General features: G+C 38.3%; 3 protein-coding genes across 5 annotated transcripts; 2 read left to right on the forward strand and 1 right to left on the reverse strand.

Moving 5' to 3' along the window:
- The first annotated feature begins 422 nt into the window (after nt 1-422).
- On the forward strand, nt 423-11,226 carry LOC117988602 (pyrimidodiazepine synthase-like). The gene is made up of 5 exons (XM_034975761.2): nt 423-603; nt 6,527-6,694; nt 7,314-7,471; nt 8,834-9,076; nt 10,996-11,226. The coding sequence occupies exons 1-5, from the start codon at nt 444-446 to the stop codon at nt 11,122-11,124; spliced, it is 858 nt and encodes a 285-aa protein (XP_034831652.1). The 5' UTR covers nt 423-443; the 3' UTR covers nt 11,125-11,226.
- A 1,184-nt stretch (nt 11,227-12,410) lies between these two features.
- On the forward strand, nt 12,411-16,407 carry LOC117988604 (pyrimidodiazepine synthase-like). Of its 3 annotated transcripts, none has more exons than XM_069502995.1 (5): nt 12,411-12,521; nt 13,670-13,837; nt 14,577-14,734; nt 15,214-15,450; nt 16,254-16,407. In XM_069502995.1, exons 2-5 carry the CDS (start codon nt 13,714-13,716, stop codon nt 16,395-16,397), a joined length of 663 nt encoding a protein of 220 aa, XP_069359096.1. In that variant the 5' UTR covers nt 12,411-12,521; nt 13,670-13,713; the 3' UTR covers nt 16,398-16,407. The 3 variants fall into 3 exon arrangements, with proteins under 3 accessions (XP_069359096.1, XP_034831654.1, XP_069359095.1); XM_034975763.2 differs by lacking the exon at nt 12,411-12,521 and adding an exon at nt 12,846-13,078; XM_069502994.1 differs by lacking the exon at nt 12,411-12,521 and adding an exon at nt 13,429-13,575.
- Nucleotides 16,408-17,072: 665 nt separating this feature from the next.
- On the reverse strand, nt 17,073-21,784 carry dup (double parked). The gene is made up of 3 exons (XM_034975759.2): nt 21,093-21,784; nt 19,912-20,044; nt 17,073-18,826 (listed from the first exon to the last, which is right to left on the reverse strand). Exons 1-3 carry the CDS (start codon nt 21,641-21,643, stop codon nt 17,663-17,665), a joined length of 1,848 nt encoding a protein of 615 aa, XP_034831650.1. The 5' UTR covers nt 21,644-21,784; the 3' UTR covers nt 17,073-17,662.
- Nucleotides 21,785-21,939: the final 155 nt, after the last annotated feature.

Here is a 21,939-nt window from a genome sequence, read left to right on the forward strand (position 1 = left end):
GTGGGAACTCTTGATTTTCCGGGATATACCTACCTATGATATATGTCGTTTCCGATAAGTATCCAAACTATTACTTCTCGGATTTCTGCAAAATCGACCGTGAACTTTGAACAATTACGGCCGTGAAAAAGTGACAAACAGTTTTACATGCTTAATATTATTAGATAGGTACCTACATACTATATGTATATTTTTCGGTTATGACTTGTATAATGTAGCAAGTATGGTACCTACCGACTGGTAGACAAACGTAGATAGGTAGCTGAGGTAGGTAGGTATAATACCTATTTACGATTTAGCATGATTAGCAAGGTCATATTATTTTCACCACTATAGTCTTTATTGCTAAGTAATGAGTCATTTGAATGTTGTGAGATTTTAGTAAGATTTGTAAAATAATATTTGCTACCTACCAGATAAATACCTACCTAAATAATAATAATATGATAACGACTACATTAAGCTTCGCAATGCATATATTAGTGCGCTCGTATAGTATTTTGTCTCCAGTTGGTCAGTTGTTGGAATTCGTGCTGCCGTATCGCACCATGGCTAAAGCTGTCGCTGGAAAAATTAATTTCAATACAAAACATTTGAAGCGAGGTTAGTATCTATGTTTCTTTTTAAGACTAATAGGTAGGTACTTTAGTTTAGTCCGTACTCCCTACCAAATACCAATCTACTTAGTTTTATAACGTCTGGTAAGATATTTGTAAAATAAAAGGTTGTTTTTAATAGGTAGTCTATTAAAGTGAGTAAAATCTACCTAATTTCAATTATTATTCCATGTTCCAGTTCCACTTTCATATACTTATACCTAGTTATATATATTTTTTATTTCATCAAGAACTTAGCTATTTTGGTTTATGGTTGTTTGTCTGTGGTCGACGATAGGGATTACTTTTATCGATGCTTAAAATCGATTGAAAAATTCGTTAATCGAATAATTATTTTTATCGATTGAAAAATTCGGTCTTCTTTTAATCGATTATTTAACGTAATTTTTGGCAATAGATAGATCGCGATATAAATTGATAAAAAAATGTACACACGTCTTATTGTAAAAATAATGTTTATTTTTCTTTGTGTGCCAAGGCCAAACCCTTCTCATACTGAGAGTAGAATAGAATAGAATAGAATAGAATAGAAGTTTATTAGTTGATCCGACACATGATAAACACAAACACAAATATTTACAAAAAAAACATTCCTTAAAATCTAATAGGTACCTATTATCTAAAATGTGTCGTGCCAACGAAAAGGCCCGAACTCAGCTGAATGTTGTGGTTACACGATGTAACCACAACGCTGGTTTTCTGTTCGAGCCCAAACGAGGGAAGTCCTGGTTAGTAGCATCATTATTTATTTGTACTTAAAATAAAATAAAATAATAAAAATAGGTCAAAATTTTGTTCTTTATTTTTATGTTACTGCTATTATAGATTAATCTAGGGGTTAATTTAGGGGTGATGTTGTTGTTTGGACTGCCACAAACTAGCTTACCGACTTTTGAATATTTAGTAGGTGAGCACGGTATAATCTTTTGAACGCAAATTTGGAGCCAACGTTACGGAAGGGTGGGGGGATGTCATTCCAGCATTTCGTGGCAAGGTATTTAAAACTGCCACGAAATGCTGCAGACCTGTGGCGTGGCGTCAATAATGGAGGCACTGTCGATCTAAGTCCAAAGGTTGGCTCGCGCCATACTAACTTTTTGTACAGATACTCAGGTTGCTTAGTTTTGATAATACCAAATAATAAAGTACCTAAAAGTAGATTATATCTGTTCTTCATTTTTAGCAAGTTGTTTTGATTTAAAAATGGAGTGACGTGAGATCTTGGTGGAATAGGAAAACAAAAACGAGCGCATGCATTTTGTATGCGTTCAAGTAATCGCCATGTTTTACCGAAAAGGCAAGGACCGTAAACTGTTATACAGTAATTTAATTTCGACAATATTAGTGTGTCACAAAGCCTAATTCTAAGGTTAATATTAATGTAAGGCCGAATCTTGTACAACACTTTTAGTCTATAGAAACAGTTCCGAGCAAGGTCAGCTACGTGGTTTTCGAAGCGTAGGTTTTCATCCATGCGTAGGCCAAGATTTCGAGTTTCATTGACATGTTCTATATCTACTCCGTCAATGCATAATTTTGGCTGGTGGGCAAGAATTGTACTAACTTGCTTCTTTGTACCCATAACCATGAATTTAGACTTCAGGGGGTTAAGAATGAGACCATTTTGCTGACACCACTGTGAAATGTTATTAAGGACTTTGTTTATCTGGTCAACTGCATTACTGACATCTTGATGGTTGACAGGAATATATAATTGAAGGTCATCAGCGTATAGATGATATTGACAATTTTCAATACAGTTAATTATATCAGCCGAATACAATATAAATAAAAGAGGCCCTAGTATGGAGCCCTGTGGGACGCCCCTATCAACAGGTTTTAAAGAAGATAGCAAATCCTTTCCATTATTTTTTCGAATAACCACTTGCTGCATCCTATCCTGTAAGTAACTAGAGAACCATTGCACTGTAGTTGAAGAAAAACCATAGAATGAGAGTTTAGCGAGCATAAGTTTTAAATTAATCGAGTCAAATGCTCGGGAAAAGTCCAGCAATGCAAGAATACTACCCTTACCAGAATCCTGAGAAGTGAGTATATTATCAATTACGTCAGACAGGGCAGAAGATGTACTATGATTTTTCCTAAATCCCGATTGAAAATACGGTAAAATATTATGGGTCTCGCAGTACTTAATGACCTGGTTGTAGATTATTTTTTCCAAAATCTTAGCAATATAAGGAAGAATACTTATCGGTCGCAAATCTTTTACATCTACAGGATTATTATTTTTTGGCAAAGGCAGAACTAAGGCTGTTTTCCAGAGGGAAGGAAATTTCGAGGATAGTATTGATTTGTTAACTATAGCTGTGATAACAGAAAGAGTCGTAGGTAATGTAAGAATAACCATATCCATGTTAATTTTGTCTATTCCTTGTGCATTCGATTTAATCATCAGTATGTTTTTTGCAACTACATTTTCATTTACAGTCTCGATTTGAAAACTACTATCTTTTAAAAATTTCTGCGAACCAAAGTGCACCAAACAAGCATCGTCAATTACATTATTCCCAGGTATGTTCAGAAAATGGTCATTTATTACATCAGGGTTATCGAATTGTTCTGGCAAATCACCAGTGCTTTTAAAATTAGGTAAAACATGCTTTTTCAGATTCTTCCAAAGGTAAGTTGAATTTTTTAAGTGTGCGTTTATATGATGATCATAATAAGCTTTCTTTTCACAAATGGCGCTGATATGAGAGAGATGTTTTAAGTCTTTATATTCGCTTTTACTCGCATCTGTCTTGAGCGTTTTGTATTTTGTGTGTGCCTCATCACGCAGTTTCATAATGTAGCGAACGTTACTAGTTAACCAGGGACAAAACTGGTCTTTTGTTATAAAAGTTTTTAAAGGCGCGTGTTTATCAAAAATGTCCAAAATTGATTTATTAAATGAAACCACCATATTGTCAACGCTACTATCATTGATGATCGCATTCCAATTTACGCTCTCAAGATCTTTATTAAATTCTATCATATTAATGTTCTTAATAGGACGATAGGTTACGCGTTTCGAAGGAATTTTAGGCTTTTTTATCTTCACCTCAGCTAAAATCATCGCGTGTCCACCCAGTTCAGGGTTATGATTGATTTTGAGATTAATAATTGGAATGTTAGCGCAGACAACGTCTATAAGTGTTGCACTGTGAGCCGTGAAGTGCGTGGGCTCTGTAACATAATTTTTAAGATTAGTGAAACGCAAAAAATTATTCAGATTTTGAAAACTGCTGCTGGTATTATTTAAAAGGTTAATATTAAAGTCCCCTAACAATATAATTTCATCAAATTTAGCAAAGAACAAAATGGATTCTGATAGAGTATCAAAGAATTTATCCACATCAAGCCAAGGCGGCCTGTAAGCAGTACCAATAAGGATATTGTGTAAATTTATAGTAAGTGATATCCACATCTGCTCAACTTCAACAGGCCCAGACGGGTGTGAGCACTTGCGCACTTTAAGCCCTTGCTTAACATAAAAGCCTACACCGCCCCCTCGAGAACGAACTGTAGGTGACCTTGGTAGATGAATAAGTTTAAATCCTTTGACAACGGGTGCTCGCGCATCTTCGCCAGCTTTCAGCCAAGTTTCATTTATAGCCAGAATATCTGGGGAATGAGAATTTAAAGCCATTGCAAACTCGTCGTGATTAGTAGAGAGTGATCCAGCATTGAATAAACCTAATTTTAAAAATTTAGATTTATTGCCTTTTAAATTTAAACATAACCAAATAATACACCCTACAAAACATTGTAATAAAAGATATTTCAGCTTCCTGATCCAAACAAGAGCTTATTATTATTACTATGTAAACAAACAAAAATGATGCCACTGTTATTTGTTTTGCATTACTATTTTTCATTGGCACGCAACATAATAGCACGAAACAACGATATGTGTACATAAGATATACGAAGACAAAAAAAGTTGCAACGTTGTTACAAGTTACAATGTTATATTCACTCCAAAGTAGGCCAACAAAACAAATTTTATCAATAATAATTAATATTAACAATTTAGTAATATGCAATATTTGAGTACAGAAAAATACTTTCAACCCCCAACCAAACTGGAAAAGAATAATGATATAAACAATAATTATTGTACTGTTTGTATTGGTATCTTGCAAACGGCGACGAGGACTATCGTATTTACATGAATAATATAAAGAGAAAATTAACCTTATAATATAGTAACATTCGTATGCATAAATAGATATATATGTTATACGCAGACCGAATAACAATTCTTTCAAAAGATCGTATTCACATGAATAATATACATAGAAAATTAACCTTATAATATAGTAACATCCGTATGCATAAATAGACATAATATATATTATACGCAGACCGAATAACAATTCTTTCAAAAGATAGCCTATACACTCATAGTTATTGAAGTTAAAAAAAAAATTGGACTAGTACAACTATACATCAATGTGAGAAGTATTTGTACAGCGGAATAGTTTATCGACGTCCGCTTCTGTTTGCAGCAGGTGTACTTCGGAGGACTCAGAGCGCCTGGCATACACTTTGCCTTCTTTGGTCCATACAAATCTCCATCTCGCAGTACGTGCGGCGTCGCGCGCTTTAACGAAGATCTGTCTGTTAATTTTTGTAAGCCGCTCGTTGATGTAGAAACGGCGGGGTTCGTGCGATGGCAGGCCGAGGTCTCCCGTAGTTGAGCCGCGACGGACTCGCGCGTTTTTAAGAAACTCATCACGCGTAGCGCGACGTATAAGTCGCACGACAATTGGTCGAGAGCGAAAGGAATGTGTCGCCGCACTGGATGAGGCAGCGGCGGCGGCTCGCTTAGGCCCGACGCGGACCGAACTGACAATATCTCGTTCCTCAATTTTGACTCCTATCTTGGATGCAATAGTAGTGACGATATGGGCCAAGGATTCATTTTCACATTCCGGTATTCCCGTGATTTGAATGTCGTTAGCCAGATTAGACTGCTCCCTGATATTTAGCTCAATTTGGAGCTGGTTGATGGACTTTTGCAAAGTAAGTTTTTCATTTTCTAGGTCCTCATACTTACTTTTGTAGCTTTTGACTTCTTTACTGAGATCATAAATTTGGGCTGATAAAAAATCTGTTGTTGTAGTGAATTCCGACTTCAGTTTTTCAAGGGCACTATTTATCTGGCTATGGATCTCCGTTGATAAACAAGCTTTCATATATTCAAGCTTCGAATCTAGAAGAGCTGCGAACTGCTGATAGGTAATAACTCCCGAAGGATTTGAATCGCTGTTTTTGAGAGGAGGTTCACTGATAATAGCGCTAGCTTCGTGAGCCATCACATCATCGCAGGACATATCGAGCTGTGATATTGTATTGGGGCTGCTAAATTGCTGTCGCACAGGTGTGTCATTACCTTTACGTCTCGAAGTAACATTTTCACAGGACGGACATCGCCATGATTTCTTTATGTTTACATAATGTTCAGTATAATGTGTAGAAGTCATGTTCAAACACTGAAAATGATACGTACCCGTACAGGTCACGCATTTTATCAGTTCGCTTTTGTGTAATTCCTTAGAACAAGCAAGACACTTCATTGTTGACTTTGTTTTATTCAAACGACTGTAGGTAGGCTGCCGCGCGCACAAGTAAGCAAGTTGTTTTGACGCACTAAACTAACTTAGCTATTCACGATCACAACTTTATTTATTGTAAGTATTATGTATTGCCGAACACTATTTCACGAATTAATTATGGCGTAAAGAACTATTTACTATTTTAAAGAATTATTTTTGACGAGCGTTGTAAAACACGTACGTTTGATAGAAGTTTTCGATCTACCCTCCAAAGAGTAGACCCGTGCTCTGTAGTGAACTGGCTATGGGTTGATCATGATGATGATGATTTTTCTTTGTTTTTTTCAGGTGACCCCCTTCCACCATATAATGGAAAACTGCGAGTTTATAATATGCGACTTTGCCCCTTTGCACAACGCACTATCCTGGCTCTAAATGCAAAGAACATTGATTATGAAATCGTCAACATTAATTTGGCTGAGAAACCGGAATGGTTGACTAGCAAAAGTGCTTTCGGTAAGCTAGTAGCTCTAGTGAACTTTCAAAGAGTTTCTATCAAACTGTTCCATTAAAATTAGCCCAGCAGCTCTTAAGAAATACTCCAACACACTTAAAACGTTTACTCCGAATACAGCAGAATATAAACAATAAAATGTATGACGAAAAATACCTATCTGTGCAAAAGCAAAATGCAATAGTTTTTGCAATTCAGTGGTCAAATGAAAAAGGATCCCACTTCTGATGTCAAAAAAGGTATAATATTATAGTTTGGTCCAGAACGTGTATCAAAGGCGGGTGAGGACTGAGGCGGACGTTCAATAAAGGCCAGTCCACGACTCATATTTAAAGTTTGTTAGTAGCAACACAGAATTATTATGAATAGTAGTTAGGTACCTATCTATGATAGCAAGCCGGACTCACTTCGTCACGCATAATTTGTATCTCATATGAGAAAAAAATAAAAAAGGAGGCATTTATTAAATTTTTGGCGGCAGTTCTAAATTGCACTTTATTGCATAGTAAACTGCCATTATATGTTTCTATGACGTGATTCTTATGTGCTTGGAGATGTTCTGTGTTGGTAGATAATCAGATACTCATTCCTAAAGAGTAAAATATGAATTTTTCTTTACAGGTAAAGTGCCATCAATTGAGATCAAAGAGGGCGTATGCATCTACGAGAGTCTTATAACTGTTGAGTACTTAGACGAGGTCTACCCTCAACGGCCGCTGTTGCCGAAAGACCCTGTTAGAAAAGCTATGGATAAAATCATCGTTGAAGCCTCGGGACCGGTCAGTATTATTACGATAAAGGTCCGTAGTCCACTGCAGGCAGCTACCGCAGGCCAGTATACAGGGTGTAACCAGAACCCTAGCAAAATCTTAGCGTTATTGTTATACTACCTAAACACAATCCAATACCAATAAACGCCTGCGCTCGGCCACGCTCGTTTGCGAAATGTAAAAAGCCTAACAAAAGCCGGACACCGTTTATTTTGGCCGGACACGCAATCAAAAAGCCTACCTATGTCCGGCTTTATCCGGACGCCTGACAACCCTACCTATATCAAATATTTGAAAAGAACAACCGCCGAGTTTCTTGCTGGTTCTTCTCGGTAGGAAAGGCATTCCGAATCAGTGGTAGATGCATTCGACTATTCGAAAGTACTTGCAAAAGTTTATTTGAATAAAAAAGATTTTTATTTTATTTATTTAGGTATTTAATAACCATTTGCCTCGTTCTGTACTTTTAGTGATTTCGAATTTTTCAAACCCGCAATGTGTAGCGTGCAAAACTTGGGGTCAATGCCCTGCCTACGACGCGGCATTGACTCCGAGTGGTCTACTTTTTCGCGTTTTTTTGTGCTATATTAGTTAATCATTAGTAGTTACTATCACCTGTCTTCGTTTTTGCCAGCGTTCTGGTTATCCTCTGTATATAATGTACTCTGTGCCGCAGGCGATGTGTCGCTGCGACACTACTGGTTTCGCTATATTTCTATGAAATGCCTTTCAAGCGGCGCGTCTCGCTAGCCACGGAAGGTATACATAGAAACCAGTACCTACCTAGGTACCTATAATGTCGTGTTGACAGTTGACACGTCGTAGCCTGCTGCTGCTGCCTGCGGTCGGCTATGGACGTGTACATTGGTAGGTATAGGCAGTACGTAATGTAGATACCGACCGTTGTTGGTTTGTTTCACAATTAGGTAGGTACATAACTAGTTTACCTACATATACAGGGTTAAGAGAGTTATCTTCTAGGCAAGCGCCTCAGTGCAAATGTTAGTTTGATGAGGAGATTACCGTGGAATTGAGCTGAGATGATGCAAGAGTTATTTAAATTGAACACTGCGTTAGTCTCACATTATATTAATATAGAATTATAAACAGATAATTACATTAGTAACGAGCCGACATTTTGGACGGCGAAACCAAAGAGAGCAGATAGCTACCAGATACAATATCTATTGGCCATAGATATCAAACCATAATCTATACCTACTGCATACATAGATTTTACAACAATATGTAGGTAGGTAAGCGCGCTCCATCGGCTGCATCACTCGAAAGCTGGTCTGATTGCAGCCAAACGCTAGTTCATTGAAAAGTAAGGTCCTTTGGTAAATAATATTGAGTGTTTTGAATTTCCAGATCGTAACGTTTTTCTTGAAAAGTATCAAGGCGCCAGAGACGATCACAGAGGAGACAGTTTCTGCGTTCCACAAAGCTTTGGAGTTCATCCAAGACCAACTGAAGGAGCGCGGCACGCCGTACCTGGCTGGCGATGCGCCTGGTTACGTCGACTACATGAACTGGCCGTGGTTCGAGCGACTACTGGTCTTCAAGGAAGAAGATCCCCGTGTTAAAATCGATCCAGAGAAGTTTAAATTACTGGTATGTGGGTTTAAATTACTCGTACCTGTGAAATGATAGCCTAGTGGTTAAAAAGTTGACCTATACGGAGGGTCCGAGGTTCGATCCTGGATACGGGTACCTAACTTTCTGTGTGAGTTATGTACGTTTAAGTCTCACTTGCTTTAACGGTAAAGGAAAACATTGCACTGCACGCTTGAGATTTCTCCATCCGGGAACATATTTTCAAAGGTCTATTAAAGTCCGCAAATCTGCACTTAGCCAGCGTGATGGACTATACCGAGTGTTTTTTAACTGGGACACTATGGGGAAATTCAAAACCATAGAAGATATAGGGAAACTGAATTAGAAACAAATTGTATGAAGAACATTTACTAAAAATTGAACAAGTTCTGCTGTCCCGATTTTCTTTCGATACAATGAAATAATCCTTACATGAAACTGAGTCGATCGGCATTCAAAAAAATTTAAGTCAATTTCATTAATTTTTATGGACAACTCACGCGTGACCAAAAATTGACTAAGTAGGCACCTATGCCAAAATTGTTTTCACAAAGGGGCTGTTTTTTAATAATTTACTAGTTTCATTTTAAAGAAAAGCCCTATACATGCCTCGACCGGAACTGCCTTTCTGGCCTCGTGTTATAGACGTCCTCGCCAAGGCTCGGCCGACTAACTCACACTCGACCAGGAAACGCTTACTTCCCGGTCTCGTGCAGTAATGTAGATTTTAGATTTAGATTTATTCATTTACTAGCTGACCCTGCGAACTTCGTTCCGCCTAACAGTCGATTCAATTTTTTAAATTTTTTTTAAAATATCAATTCACTATCAGAAATTCTAAAATCCCCACGATTTAGGACTTCAGTACTTTGCAGCATCAGGATTGAGGAGTTAGGATCCGAAGTTCAATGATGTAGCCTATGCTTGGTACCTAAAATAATTTTGCATCATCCGCAGTTCCTGAAACATTATAGTTTAGGAGTGCTGTACCCTACATCATCAGGGTTGAGGAGTTGAGACTTGAAGTCTGAGAATAAAGTCGTTGCTTGGTACCTACAATATGAATTCACTATGAACACATCCTGAATCTTGATAACTCAGGCGGGCAGTAACTCTGCAGCATCAGGATTAAGGAGTTGAATCCAGAATTTTTTATGTGACCACCACGAAAACTTTTTTGTTGATTTAAAAAAAATATTTGCAAATCGGTCCAGAAACCTCGAAAAAATCGATGTAGAAAAAAGAACCACCTCATTTTTGACAGTCGGTTAAAACCCGATTACCTTGAAATATTTACGGAACAATTTTTAAAATATCCCCTTTCTAACAAAAAAAGAATGAATGAAATCGGACTACGCGTTAATGAATTACAATTCAGTATACATTTTAACTTTCATCCCCTCTCCTACGGGAACCATGCTGAATTTCGGGATAAAAAGTATCCTATATTCTTCCTCATAGTATGACCTCAAATCGTACCAAGTTTCATTGGAATCCATTCAGTAGTTTCAGCGTGATGCGCGGCCGTGATACAGACAGACAGACAGACAGACAGACAGATAGACAGACAGACAGACAAAAATGAAAAAAATTACAGTTTTGTGTTCAGTATCGATTATAGAGTGCCCTCGAAAAAAAAATTTCAAAATATCTTCAATGTACAGAATTTGACCTGTTACAGTTTTATTATAAGTATTGATATTGATTGATATTGATTGTAAGTATAAGAGAGATGTTACATCATGTCACACTCTGCCATGCAATGGCGTACAATAACCACTACATTAGGTTAGAGGTCAAGTATCCACTGGCAAGTAACTTTCTTGCAGAAGTCACCTTTTTGCACTGTGTAATTCTGACGCCTGGACTTTCCCCCTAACTTGCGCTTGAAAAATCCATGTGTCTTATTAAGAAAAATGTACTTACTTATATTTCAGACGGCGTACCTGGAGAAGATGAAGAAAGATCCCGCTGTTGTTCCGTACCTAGTTCCAGACAAAGTCATGATCGCATTCCACGAGGCATTCAAAACGGGCTCCACTCCAAACTACGATCTTCTAATGTAGACTTTTAACTACCTACGGCCTACCTACCAACATTTTTATTTTTTACCAATATCTATAGTTGTTTTTCTTGTAATAAAATTAACTACCTACCTATTCTTATTATTTGAGCTATTTTATTTTTCCTTTCTCAATAAAAACACGTTAACTGACGTAGGTAAGTATTAGTAGGAGAGTAAAGGATAGTTAAGGGTCTTATACCTACCAAAACATGCTCTTGATATTATATAGGTTGAGGTATATATTATGTAGATTGTGAAAAAAAAGTGGTATGTAGCTACTTAGTTCAAAAGTTGAACTAAATCGTGAGTCTTTCAGAGTTGACACAATTTGAAGCGGCTTGCCTAGAAGATACCTATTCACTTGCTTTAAAGGTATTTAACTATTTAGGTTACTAGGTAAGTACGTGGCAGGAAATGGCATTCCTCACCTTCCTTAGTAGGTAGTTTGTATCACAAACATTGAGCAAAAATGTATCATGCGAGTAGATTAGATGTCGACCACATAAGGATGCCAACTTTTACCTACGGTTCCTCGCTGTTCTGTGGTAGAGTGGTGAAGGACTTGGACGATCTAACCTAGATCGTCCAAGGTGAAGGAGGATCAAGGTTGTGAAGTTCCTGAGCACCCTCTCTAAAATATATCCGATAAAAGACCGATAGGCAGGCGACATTGCGATCGGTGCTGTAAGTTGTGCAAATTCGCCAGTGCGTACCTAAGTGATTGATCGCCAGTTAGGTGTTCTTCGGGCGTGGCGAATGGCGATCTATCGAGTCTAGAGCCATCCCAAAGGTGGTAGCAGTACTCCATGCCAGACCGAACCTGAGTCAGATAAAGAGTGAAGCGTTGTTTTGGCGTGGAGCGTCGCTTCATCTTGTTCAGGATACCAAGTTTCTTGGCAGCTGTTTTGGCCTTAGACTCGAAGCATTCTGTCGTTTTTTTTTTTTTTTTTTTTTTTTTTTTTTTTTTTTTTTCATTTATTTGGATCACTAACAGCTAATCATATACATCACATACAAATTTAACAATACAAAAGTTTTAAGATAATATGACGAGCTAATTAAAAGTAATCACCGCATGCGAATGTGTCAGGTAATTTTACTACTAAAAAATAATAATAATATAAATAATATAAATAAATAAACTCTAAACTAATAAACGAATGTAGGTAAGCAGTTCACATGGCATCAAGTAAATTACTATGGCAATTCACTTAATGCCATATGAACTGAATTCCGGAATTTAACCAGTGAGTCCGCGTGTATGTCTAGCACATTGAGCTTATTATAAAGTTGACTTATTCTAGGGATTGGCGAGTTAGCACCCATAACTGTTGAGCGTCGAGGAAAAGATAAAGAAGAATTTACGTCGTTACTCGTCAAACAATATACAAGTGATTTGTAAGTATAGTCCACGACAGGTTGAGATATAGACAGGTAACCGGGGAGGTAACACCCAGCCTACCCGCACACGGCACAACACCCGCGCTAACCCGGTGCGGGTCAGCGCGGGGCATCCTCCCGCCTCATACCCCGATTATCATCTCGACCTGTCGCGTACATACTAGGTATAAGTAAATTAACAATCAAATGATTTTCAATAACTGACATTTATTATTACCCACTTAGTGTGACGATGTTTTTTTTTCGGTTATGACTTAGCGTAATGATATAGCAATTTTTTACGATTTAGCATGATTATCAAGGTCATTTTTGTAACCATTTTATTGCTAAGTCACTTTGAATCTATAATGTTGTGAGATGTTTGTAAAATATTTAGGTACCTACCTATTCCAAATATAACCAATGATAACGAGTTTCGCAATACATTTATATTAGTGCGCTTGTATAGAACTTAGACTCAGTTGGTCAGTTGTTGGAATTCGTGCTGCCGTATCGCACCATGGCTAAAGCTGTCGCTGGAAAAATCAATTTCAATACAAAACATTTGAAGCGAGGTTAGTTACCTGTTGTGTAGTTTTGTATCGTCTGAATTCGGTAGGAAGATATTTGTAAAGCAAAAACTTGTTTGTGTGTTTTATGTAAGCAATCGATTACTTACTAAGTATATTTTTTATTTACATATTGTATAGACCGCGCCAGGTCGAGATGGCAATCGGGGTATGAGGCGGGGGACACCTCGCACATCCGCACGTCACCCACGCTCACCCGCACCGGGTTGGCGCGGGGCCTGTGCGGGTGTGTGGGGCGTTCCCTCCCCGATTGCCATCTCGTCCTGTCGCGTACTATAAGTACCTATAGCTAGGTTTTTTGGTTTATGCGGATTCGTCTGTGGTCATGGCCTCATGGGTGAAGATATTATGAGAGCTGAGTAATCAACGGTAGGGATTATTTTTATCAATGTCTAAAACGATTCAAAAATTCGGTAAGAAAATACACTTAAGTAGATATTTAACGAAATTTTTGGCCATAGATGGATCTCGATTCTTGATAGGTAGGTACATAATAATTAAAAATACATGTACGTAGGTACCTTCCTTACCTATTACATACCTACCAATAATGTATATTTTCCTTTGTTCTTTCAGGTGACCCCCTTCCACCGTACAATGGAAAGCTGCGAATTTATAGCATGCGACTTTGCCCCTTTGCACAACGCACTATCCTGGCTCTAAATGCAAAGAATATTGATTTTGAAGTCGTCAACATTAGTTTGGCTGAGAAACCTGAATGGTTGACTAGCAAAAGTGCTTTTGGTAAGCTAGTATGTTTAGTTTAGTGAACTTTCAAAGAGTTAGTAATGCTCTCAAACTATTTCGTGAAATTTCGCCGAAACGATCAAGGGCTGAGGCCATCTTTTCTTCTAATATCATTGGCTGAGGGGGCCATAACTTCCCATACTTGTTATAGGTAAATGCGAAAGCGTGCTTGTTTGTTAGTTCGTAAGGCAATCACGTTGCAACGGAGCAACGAATCGACGTGATTTTTTGCATGGATATAATTGTATTTGTATTTATTTATTTATTAAAGAAGAATATTTGCAGGTTACAACAAGTTTGGTGCATTCATAAACTTTAAATAAGTTTTTCCGTACACCAGTGCCGTCGACAGTCGATAGGTACCTACACGTAACATTAATTTATTGTTATACTCAATACTTAACAGCTAACTAAACTAAATTAAAGACCTGGAGAGTGACATAGGCTACCTTTTTATTCCGGATAATCAAGATTTCACGGCATTTTAAAAACCTAAGTCCACGCGGCCGAAAGCTAGTCCACAGCATGCTAGTGGATACCTAAGTAACTAAGTATAGTACGCCACAGGTCGAGACGGCAGTCGGGGAGGGAACGCCCCGTACACCCGCTCAGTCCCCATGCTAACCCGGGTGACGTGCGGGAGTGCAGGGCGTCCCCCCCGCCTCACAATACCCAGATTGCCCTCTCAACCTATCGCGGACTTTAGGTATTTATTTATAAAGACAATCCTTTACAGGTACAGTGCCATCAATCGAGATCAAAGAGGATGTATGCATCTACGGTAGTCTTATAGCTGTTGAGTACTTAGACGAGGTCTACCCTCAACGGCCGCTGTTGCCGAAAGACCCGGTTAGGAAAGCTATGGATAAAATCATCGTTGAAGCCTCGGGACCGGTCAGTATTATGTATTATAGTTGCGCATAGTGTTCCGTACCCGTCCGTCTGTCTGTCGGCGGGCTGTATCTCGTGAACCGTAATAGGTAGAGTTGAAATTTTCACAGAACGTGTACAGTAGCTGGCAGAAAATATTGTACATCGACCTTTAGAAAGAGATTTCGGCTTCGTAGAGCGTTGTCCCTGTCACTCATACCTATATGTGACGTTTTGTCGGTCTCAACGATAGATACAACGTTCTACGAAACCGTTATCTCTTTCTAATTGTCGATGTACAATATTTCCTGCCGGGTATCTACTGAATTTCTATTGACAATAACAATATAAACTTCAAATGGCCAGCATAAAAATAAAAACAAATGTCATACAGATAATACGGAATCCTTCATGTGGAAGTCCGACTCGCACTTGACTGATTTTATATTTCGATTGAACATGAACAACTTTGGTACCTAACCTTGAATGTTTTGAATTTCTAGATCACAACGTTTGTTATGAAAACTGTAAAAGCGCCAGAGACGATCACAGAGGAGACAGTTTCTGCGTTCCACAAAGCTTTGGAGTTCATCCAAAACCAACTGAAGGAGCGCGGCACGCCGTACCTGGCTGGCGATGCGCCCGGTTACGTCGACTACATGAACTGGCCGTGGTTCGAGCGACTACTGGGCTTCAAGGAAGAGGATCGAAAAATCGACTCAGAGAAGTTTAAACTACTGGTACGGTAGTTCGTCTTAACCCATTAGTCGGCCCACCTCTTAGCATAAGGGTTAGACATAGACCATAGTCTACCGCTTTGGCAGACTTCACATTTGAGAATTTTATGGAGAACTCTCAGACATGCAGGTTTTCACTCGATGTTTTCCTTCACCGTTAAAACAAGTGACATTTATTTGCTTAAAACGCATGAACTCCGAAAAGTTAGAGGTATGTGCTCGGGTCGAACTCCGATCCTCCCGAATAAGAGGTCGACGGCGACGTCTCAGCACACCACACCACTCGGGTATCACCGCTTTACTAGTGTTGTTTCGGATTGACTGGCGGGTGGCGAGCGCGAAGTTCCGCCTGGGGGTGAGCCCTAGGGCTCGAACAAAAAAATTTTAAAGGTCGGGGGCAACGTCATCCTACGGGCGAATCCTCGTCTTTCGCCGGCAAAGACGTTGTAATAAGGTTGGGTAGTGTAGCCCTACGAGATAGGAAGCATTATCGGTCATATTTAGATCGTCGGGATCGTTAAGGACGTGCTCAGGGCGTCTTTTATGGGGGGGGGGGGCTTTACTAGGATTTCACCACCGCCTTTCTATGGTATGTAGGTTACGTACTTACCAAACTAAGTTAAAATTTTTAGCCAGAACTATTGTTTTCGTTTAATAATATGTATAGGTATCTAAGATCAAGTGTCCACTGGCAAGTATCTTCCACAATTTCTTGCAGAAGTCTGCTCTTGTCTGGCGCCTTCTCTTACCCCTAAGTTGCGTTTGAAAAATCCATGTCTTATCGATAAAATGTACTTACATTTCAGACGGCGTACCTGGGGAAGATGAAGAAAGACCCCGCTGTTGTTCCGTACCTAGTTCCAGACAATGTCATGAACACATTCCACGAGGGATTCAAGACGGGCCCCCATCCTAACTACGACCTCCTGGACTCACAATTAATAAAATAACTATTACCTACCTACATTTTTTGTTTTTATTACTATGTAATGTGTAGTTGTGATTTTCTTGTAAGAATTTTTAGGGTCCGTACCCGAAGGGTGCCAATAGGACCCTATTACTAAGTCTCTGCTGTCTCTCCGTCCGTCAGTGGGCTGTATCTCGCGAACTGCAATAGGTTGTTTTTAGTAGAGAGTTGAAATTTTCACAGAATGTGTATATTCTTTTGCCCCCATAACAAATACTAAAAATTTCAAGATGGTCGCGATATGCGAATAAAACCCTTCGTATGGCGAGTTCAACTCTCACTTTACCGGTCTTTTTACCATAATTTCGATTTTAAGTGACCTGCTAAAATCATGATAACCCTTCCTTTGGGCTTTGCCGTAGTTGGGGTAAAAACACTTTAACAATAATCTCTATATAAAAATGAATCGCTGAATGTGTTGCTGATCGCAAATTTCGAGAACAGCTGAACCGATTTCGTTAACTCTTTTTTCATAATATTCCTTGAAGTACGAGGATGGTTCTTATGGAGAGAAAAATTTAAAAAAATCCTGAAAAAATCGACTGTTAGGCGGTACGAAGTTCGCCGGGGCAGCTAGTAATTAATATACATACCTACAATTGCATTATTCATTGTTACTTTCAAACCCTTTATAGAACATAATATTAAAAGAAGAAAGTGATTTTATAGTAAGTATTTTATTCAAACACTAGTTTCCAAAGTAAATGTAAAAAAAGAGTTCCAATGAATCACACATTTAATGAAACTCGTCAAAATAAAACTAGAAAAAAAAATACATACTTACTAGAAAGAAAAGTAATACATAATATTATACTCAATAGTAAAAAGAAAAATGCCATGACGTCAACGGTAGTATTGCAAAATGTATGTCGAAATAGAACTAAAGGTCCAAACGCATTTGAAGTTGAACGGCTAGCTTTGAAGGTTCTAGTTGGCTTCTAGCTTGACTACATAAATACTCGAATTTGGAAACCCTAGTCGCCTAAATTACTTTCATCATCCATATCTGTATAGAATGTCAAAAAAAAACCTTACAATCATGTCAAAAACAAGAGAATGACCTGAGAATTTCATGTCTTGCTCCTTATTACTAAGAAAAAATAGAGTAATTTTAAACTATTGAGTACATTAGCTTAACCATGAACAAATGTTTTAAATAATACTTTAAGTAAAATTGTACTCTAAACTTATATTGATTTAAAAATCTATCATGCTTAGTGCTTTATCAGTCTTGATGAACACATTAATCTAATATTTATATTTACCTGCGGTTGCTTCTAATTTAGAAATAATTTTCTTCAAATCAGCGTTTTTATCTAATTTTAAATAAGTAGTGTTTCTTATTTCATGTATTTTGACCCACTCGGGCACTTCTTCTGCGAGCAACTTTATGTCTCTGTACAAATCATTAGCAGATACACTGGATTTGAAACTGCTGTCCAATTTAGACAACACAATGTTCAGAGCCAATACATTCTTCCTCTCTGTGACAAAGATATTTCTCAACGTTCTTGCCAGATCTGGTAGTCTACTGTAAGTCAAGTACTTTTGGTCACTCTCAGTGGGCCGCGTCATAGCTTCAAGAGCCTTGGCTGCTTGCTTGGCTTTTACTCTTTCTAATAACGCAGCTGGCAAATTACGGAGAGCAGGGTTCAAAATCTGGATGCCACTTGTGGAAGGCTGATTTGACTGTGTGGTGACACTGGTCGATTTTGGAGATTCTTTGATACCAGTGGCAACTTTCTCTTGTTCTGTGAGGCCTCTGGCTTTAGCCTGCGCAAGTTTTTCCAATGCTCTTTCCATTTTTGTATTGCATTTGAATAATTCTCGAGCCTTCGCGAGGACATCTTGGGCTGAAGAATACTTCTCTGTGTTTGGCACTTCAGGAAGCTTAGCAGGATCTATGTCAGGAATCTTCTCGAGCTCAAACTCTGGATGCCAGCGTACTATTTTATCGTCGGGAATTTCGATGGGAGGATCCAATGTCGAGCAAAACTGAGCATGGTGCTTTTTGACCAGTTGCAGCAGAATATCAAAGAAATATCTTCTCCTCTCCAACAGCACACTAGGATTCATGATTTTAATATCATTGGGGAAATTGGGAGAAATCATCAGCTCAAAAGACTCCTTGTTGGATGTATTGCTGAAGCTCTTATTTTTCTGCACTTCAAAATTGTAAAAGTCTGGAACCAAATGTTTGATTTGAGCCAAGTGCTTTTCTGTGAAATTTCTTTTGAGCATTTCCTGTACAGATGGTTTTAGCTTGTTGTAGGTTATTTTCTCATTTCTATTGTAAAGCAGAGCAACAACTGTTTCCATGCCACGGAACAGCTCTGCAAGGAACCTGTAGTGGTGTGGTAACGGTAGACTGGACGAGGGCGCCAAAGAAGAATGTTTTATGTAGGCTGGAACCTGTAAATAGATAAAATATGTATCGAATAGAATAGAATAGAATATAAATACTATCTGTCCTGGCTTACTCACGTGTGTAGTCGACGTTAGCCCGACTAGTTTCGAACCCATCCGGGGTCCTTTTTCAAGGGAGTCCGTCCGCGCACGCGCCGCGGTTTTGACTCTACTACTAACTAGTCGGGCTAACGTCGACTACACACGTGAGTAAGCCGGGACAGATAGTATTTATAATGGAAATCACTCACGGTAGTTTAAATGCTAGAATAGTGTTAATTGTTAAGTGTAGAATAGTGTTTTTATTCAAGTAGACTTTTTACAAGCGCTTTCAAATAGTCGGGTAGTTTTAATTTACCACTGGTTCGGAATGCCGTTCCTACCGAGAAGAACCAGCAAGAAACTCGGCGGTTGCTCTTTTTAATTTTACAATTTACAAATTTTTACAATTTATAAATTTTTGGCCTACTTATTTTAAGCTGAGGCAGATTGCTTGCCTTGCATTTTAGCAACTAGGTAATTGCTGATTCATAGTTACTTTATAATCAATGACCTGCTTTTAATTTTTTAAAACAAGATCTAAGGGCTAGTGCAGACCGAGCTCGCCGAGTAGAGTTGAGGCAAGTAGGGTTGTATATATTATGGACGAGAACCAGTTGGCTCATTTTCAATATTATAATTTCAAACATATGTCAAAATTTAAAAAAGTTTAAGTAATAAGATGGCACATCTCTACACACTTCCACTCTGTGGGTGTTGCACCTAAGTAAAATTTTAATAATTTAGAACTTTAAAACAAACATAATGGGTGCATACTCGTGAACAATTCTAAGTATGAAAGAAATATAGATGTACCAAGATAAATACGGCGTAAATAACGTGGCATGTATGCTCATTAATACATTACAGTATATTCAAAATCATAATACATCATTCTCAAAATTTTGAACATTTTCATACATACATGTATGTGTCCATACATTTTTTAAATTTCGATACATGCTCCCTTGACTGCGATGGTAAGTGATGATGCAGTCTAAGAGGGAGGGGCAAACTTTTAAGGGGTATTTTATTATGCTAGTTCTATTTACCTTGCTAGGGCTTTTAACTGGGCTGACGAAAACCTTCCTGGGGGATATAAGAGGCCTCTGCTTAACCGCTCCACCCTCAGTTTCTTTCTTTGGCGACAAAAATTCCTTCCTAATTGTTGACTGCTTGCTAGGACTAAAACAAAACCATTATCAATTTTACAAGTTCCAAAATTAAACCCTCTAAGGGCCACTTGCACGTCAGACTGCTTAAGTATGGTAACTATCAAAAGTTAAATTTGACCATAAAAACCCAGGTTGAACAACTCAGAGTTTTTCCACCAAAATTTAAATTTAATGTTATATTGGGGCCAATTCTCTTGTACACAATCTCTAAACGAAACTAAATTAACAGGCCTAAATCTAGTGCTATCCTTTTCCGCAAACAACATTATGAAAGAGATAGCAATAGATTTATAGCATAGCAAGCAATATAATAATAGCAAGAGAATTAGCCACACTTTCATTGTTAGGAAGTGAAAATAATCTGTAATAGCCTAGTGGTTTAGATGCAAATACATTGGGAGGACAAGCTGAAATTGATATCTGGTCCATTCTGGACAAGGGTGGCAGAGAACCACGAGCACTGGCAAGAGGATAACCTAACCTACCTTAAAAGCAAGAGTGAATAGGCATCTTCTAGGCAAGCACACTTCAACCCTAGACCTGATCATTTATTTTTATTAAGCATGATTGTTGTAGAGTGCAAGCACATACACACAAACACAAATGCGTCAACATGTAGTATGGTGGAGATGTGACTGCTGTACAAACGCTCCCTCTGTATGAATCCAACCTGCTCTCCCCTATAGTCCTAGGAATAATAATCCATACTAATAATATTCTTCTTCTTCTTCTTCTAGTGCCTCTCCATTACTGAAGGTCAGCTGTCAGTTGTTTAACTTCTTGTCCATGGCTAGGCGGAATAGTTCTCCGACTGTTTTTATGCCAGTCCACTCCCTGATGTTACGTAGCCATGACTTCTTCCTTCTTCCCACCCCTCTTTTCCCCGCTATTTTACCCATCATAAGCTTTCCACAGCCTTGTCTGTTAACCTCACTTTGACAAAATTTAGTACAGAGATAGCATCATGAGGAAATACATAGGCTAATTTTCCTGGAAAATTCACACAAACGAAATCACTGGCATCATCTAGTAGGGGATAAAAAGGTTATATTACTTACCTTTGAGGAACATCCACATCAATGGACTTAAATTCTTTAAGGTTCTTCGTGACGGCTTCATGACGGATCTTTTTGTCGGTGGTTTCTTTGAGCTCTTGTATCCCTTTACTTAAACGATCAGCAGTAGCCCTGAGTTCAGCTAACCTACTACTAGCTGCTAATTTCTTTTTTATGTCACCTAAGCTTAGTTCTTTTCTTGCCGCATTTACAGACACATGCTTGGAGGGCTCAGAGCTTTTGATAATATTCGAAGCACTAGCTTTTTTCGCGAACGCTTCCACACTTTGTTGGGGTTCAACGTTGTTGTAATTTCTTGCCAATTGGACCTCGGCGGTCTTTATAACTTCCGATTTATTACTTGTTACTGTAGCTGTTTGTTTAGCATTACGAGCGAATATATCATTGTATTTCGGCAAAGGAGTTTTTCTACCCAATTTTAGGGACGAATCTGCACGTTCAATGTGCGCGATTTTTTTCTTTGAACTTACGATTTCATCAGTTGCTGGCCTCTTTCTGCTATTGAAAAACGTTGTGAGCGTAGTTTGCGACATTGTATTGCATGAAATTGTATATTTTGTAACAAATAAACAACAATTTATCTCCAAATCCTGTATTCTCCACACCGAAACCAAACCCGTATTTCCCTCCAAAAGTGGCCTTTTATATTTCTGACGGACTGACTGCTGACTGAGTTCAAGTTTTTTGACTTTTAAAATATGTTTTTTAACGAGTTATGGATTTACGACTCTGGGTTCTAGGCTTCTAGCTCTCTTTTTATTATAAGTGGATAGATCACAGAACATTTTCTGTTCCGTGGGATAGATAATTATTCATAGTCGAATTTTTG

Source organism: Maniola hyperantus, chromosome 14 (assembly GCF_902806685.2).
Source record: "Maniola hyperantus chromosome 14, iAphHyp1.2, whole genome shotgun sequence".
In the NCBI taxonomy this organism is placed as follows: Eukaryota; Metazoa; Arthropoda; class Insecta; order Lepidoptera; family Nymphalidae; genus Maniola; species Maniola hyperantus.

Bases quoted from the DNA above. Each gene is read 5' to 3' on its own strand.
- LOC117988602 (XM_034975761.2), top strand. From the start codon at position 444: ATGATAACGACTACATTAAGCTTCGCAATGCATATATTAGTGCGCTCG. The intron at 604-6,526 runs GTTAGTATCTAT...TGTTTTTTTCAG, and splicing joins TACAAAACATTTGAAGCGAG to GTGACCCCCTTCCACCATAT. The intron at 6,695-7,313 runs GTAAGCTAGTAG...TTTTCTTTACAG, and splicing joins GACTAGCAAAAGTGCTTTCG to GTAAAGTGCCATCAATTGAG.
- LOC117988604 (XM_069502994.1), top strand. From the start codon at position 13,482: ATGTCTAAAACGATTCAAAAATTCGGTAAGAAAATACACTTAAGTAGA. The intron at 13,576-13,669 runs GTAGGTACATAA...TTGTTCTTTCAG, and splicing joins TGGATCTCGATTCTTGATAG to GTGACCCCCTTCCACCGTAC. The intron at 15,451-16,253 runs GTACGGTAGTTC...CTTACATTTCAG, and splicing joins CAGAGAAGTTTAAACTACTG to ACGGCGTACCTGGGGAAGAT.
- dup (XM_034975759.2), bottom strand. From the start codon at position 21,643: ATGTCGCAAACTACGCTCACAACGTTTTTCAATAGCAGAAAGAGGCCA. The intron at 20,045-21,092 runs GTAAGTAATATA...GTTTTGTTTTAG, and splicing joins GATGTGGATGTTCCTCAAAG to TCCTAGCAAGCAGTCAACAA. The intron at 18,827-19,911 runs GTAAATAGAACT...ATCTATTTACAG, and splicing joins CAGTTAAAAGCCCTAGCAAG to GTTCCAGCCTACATAAAACA.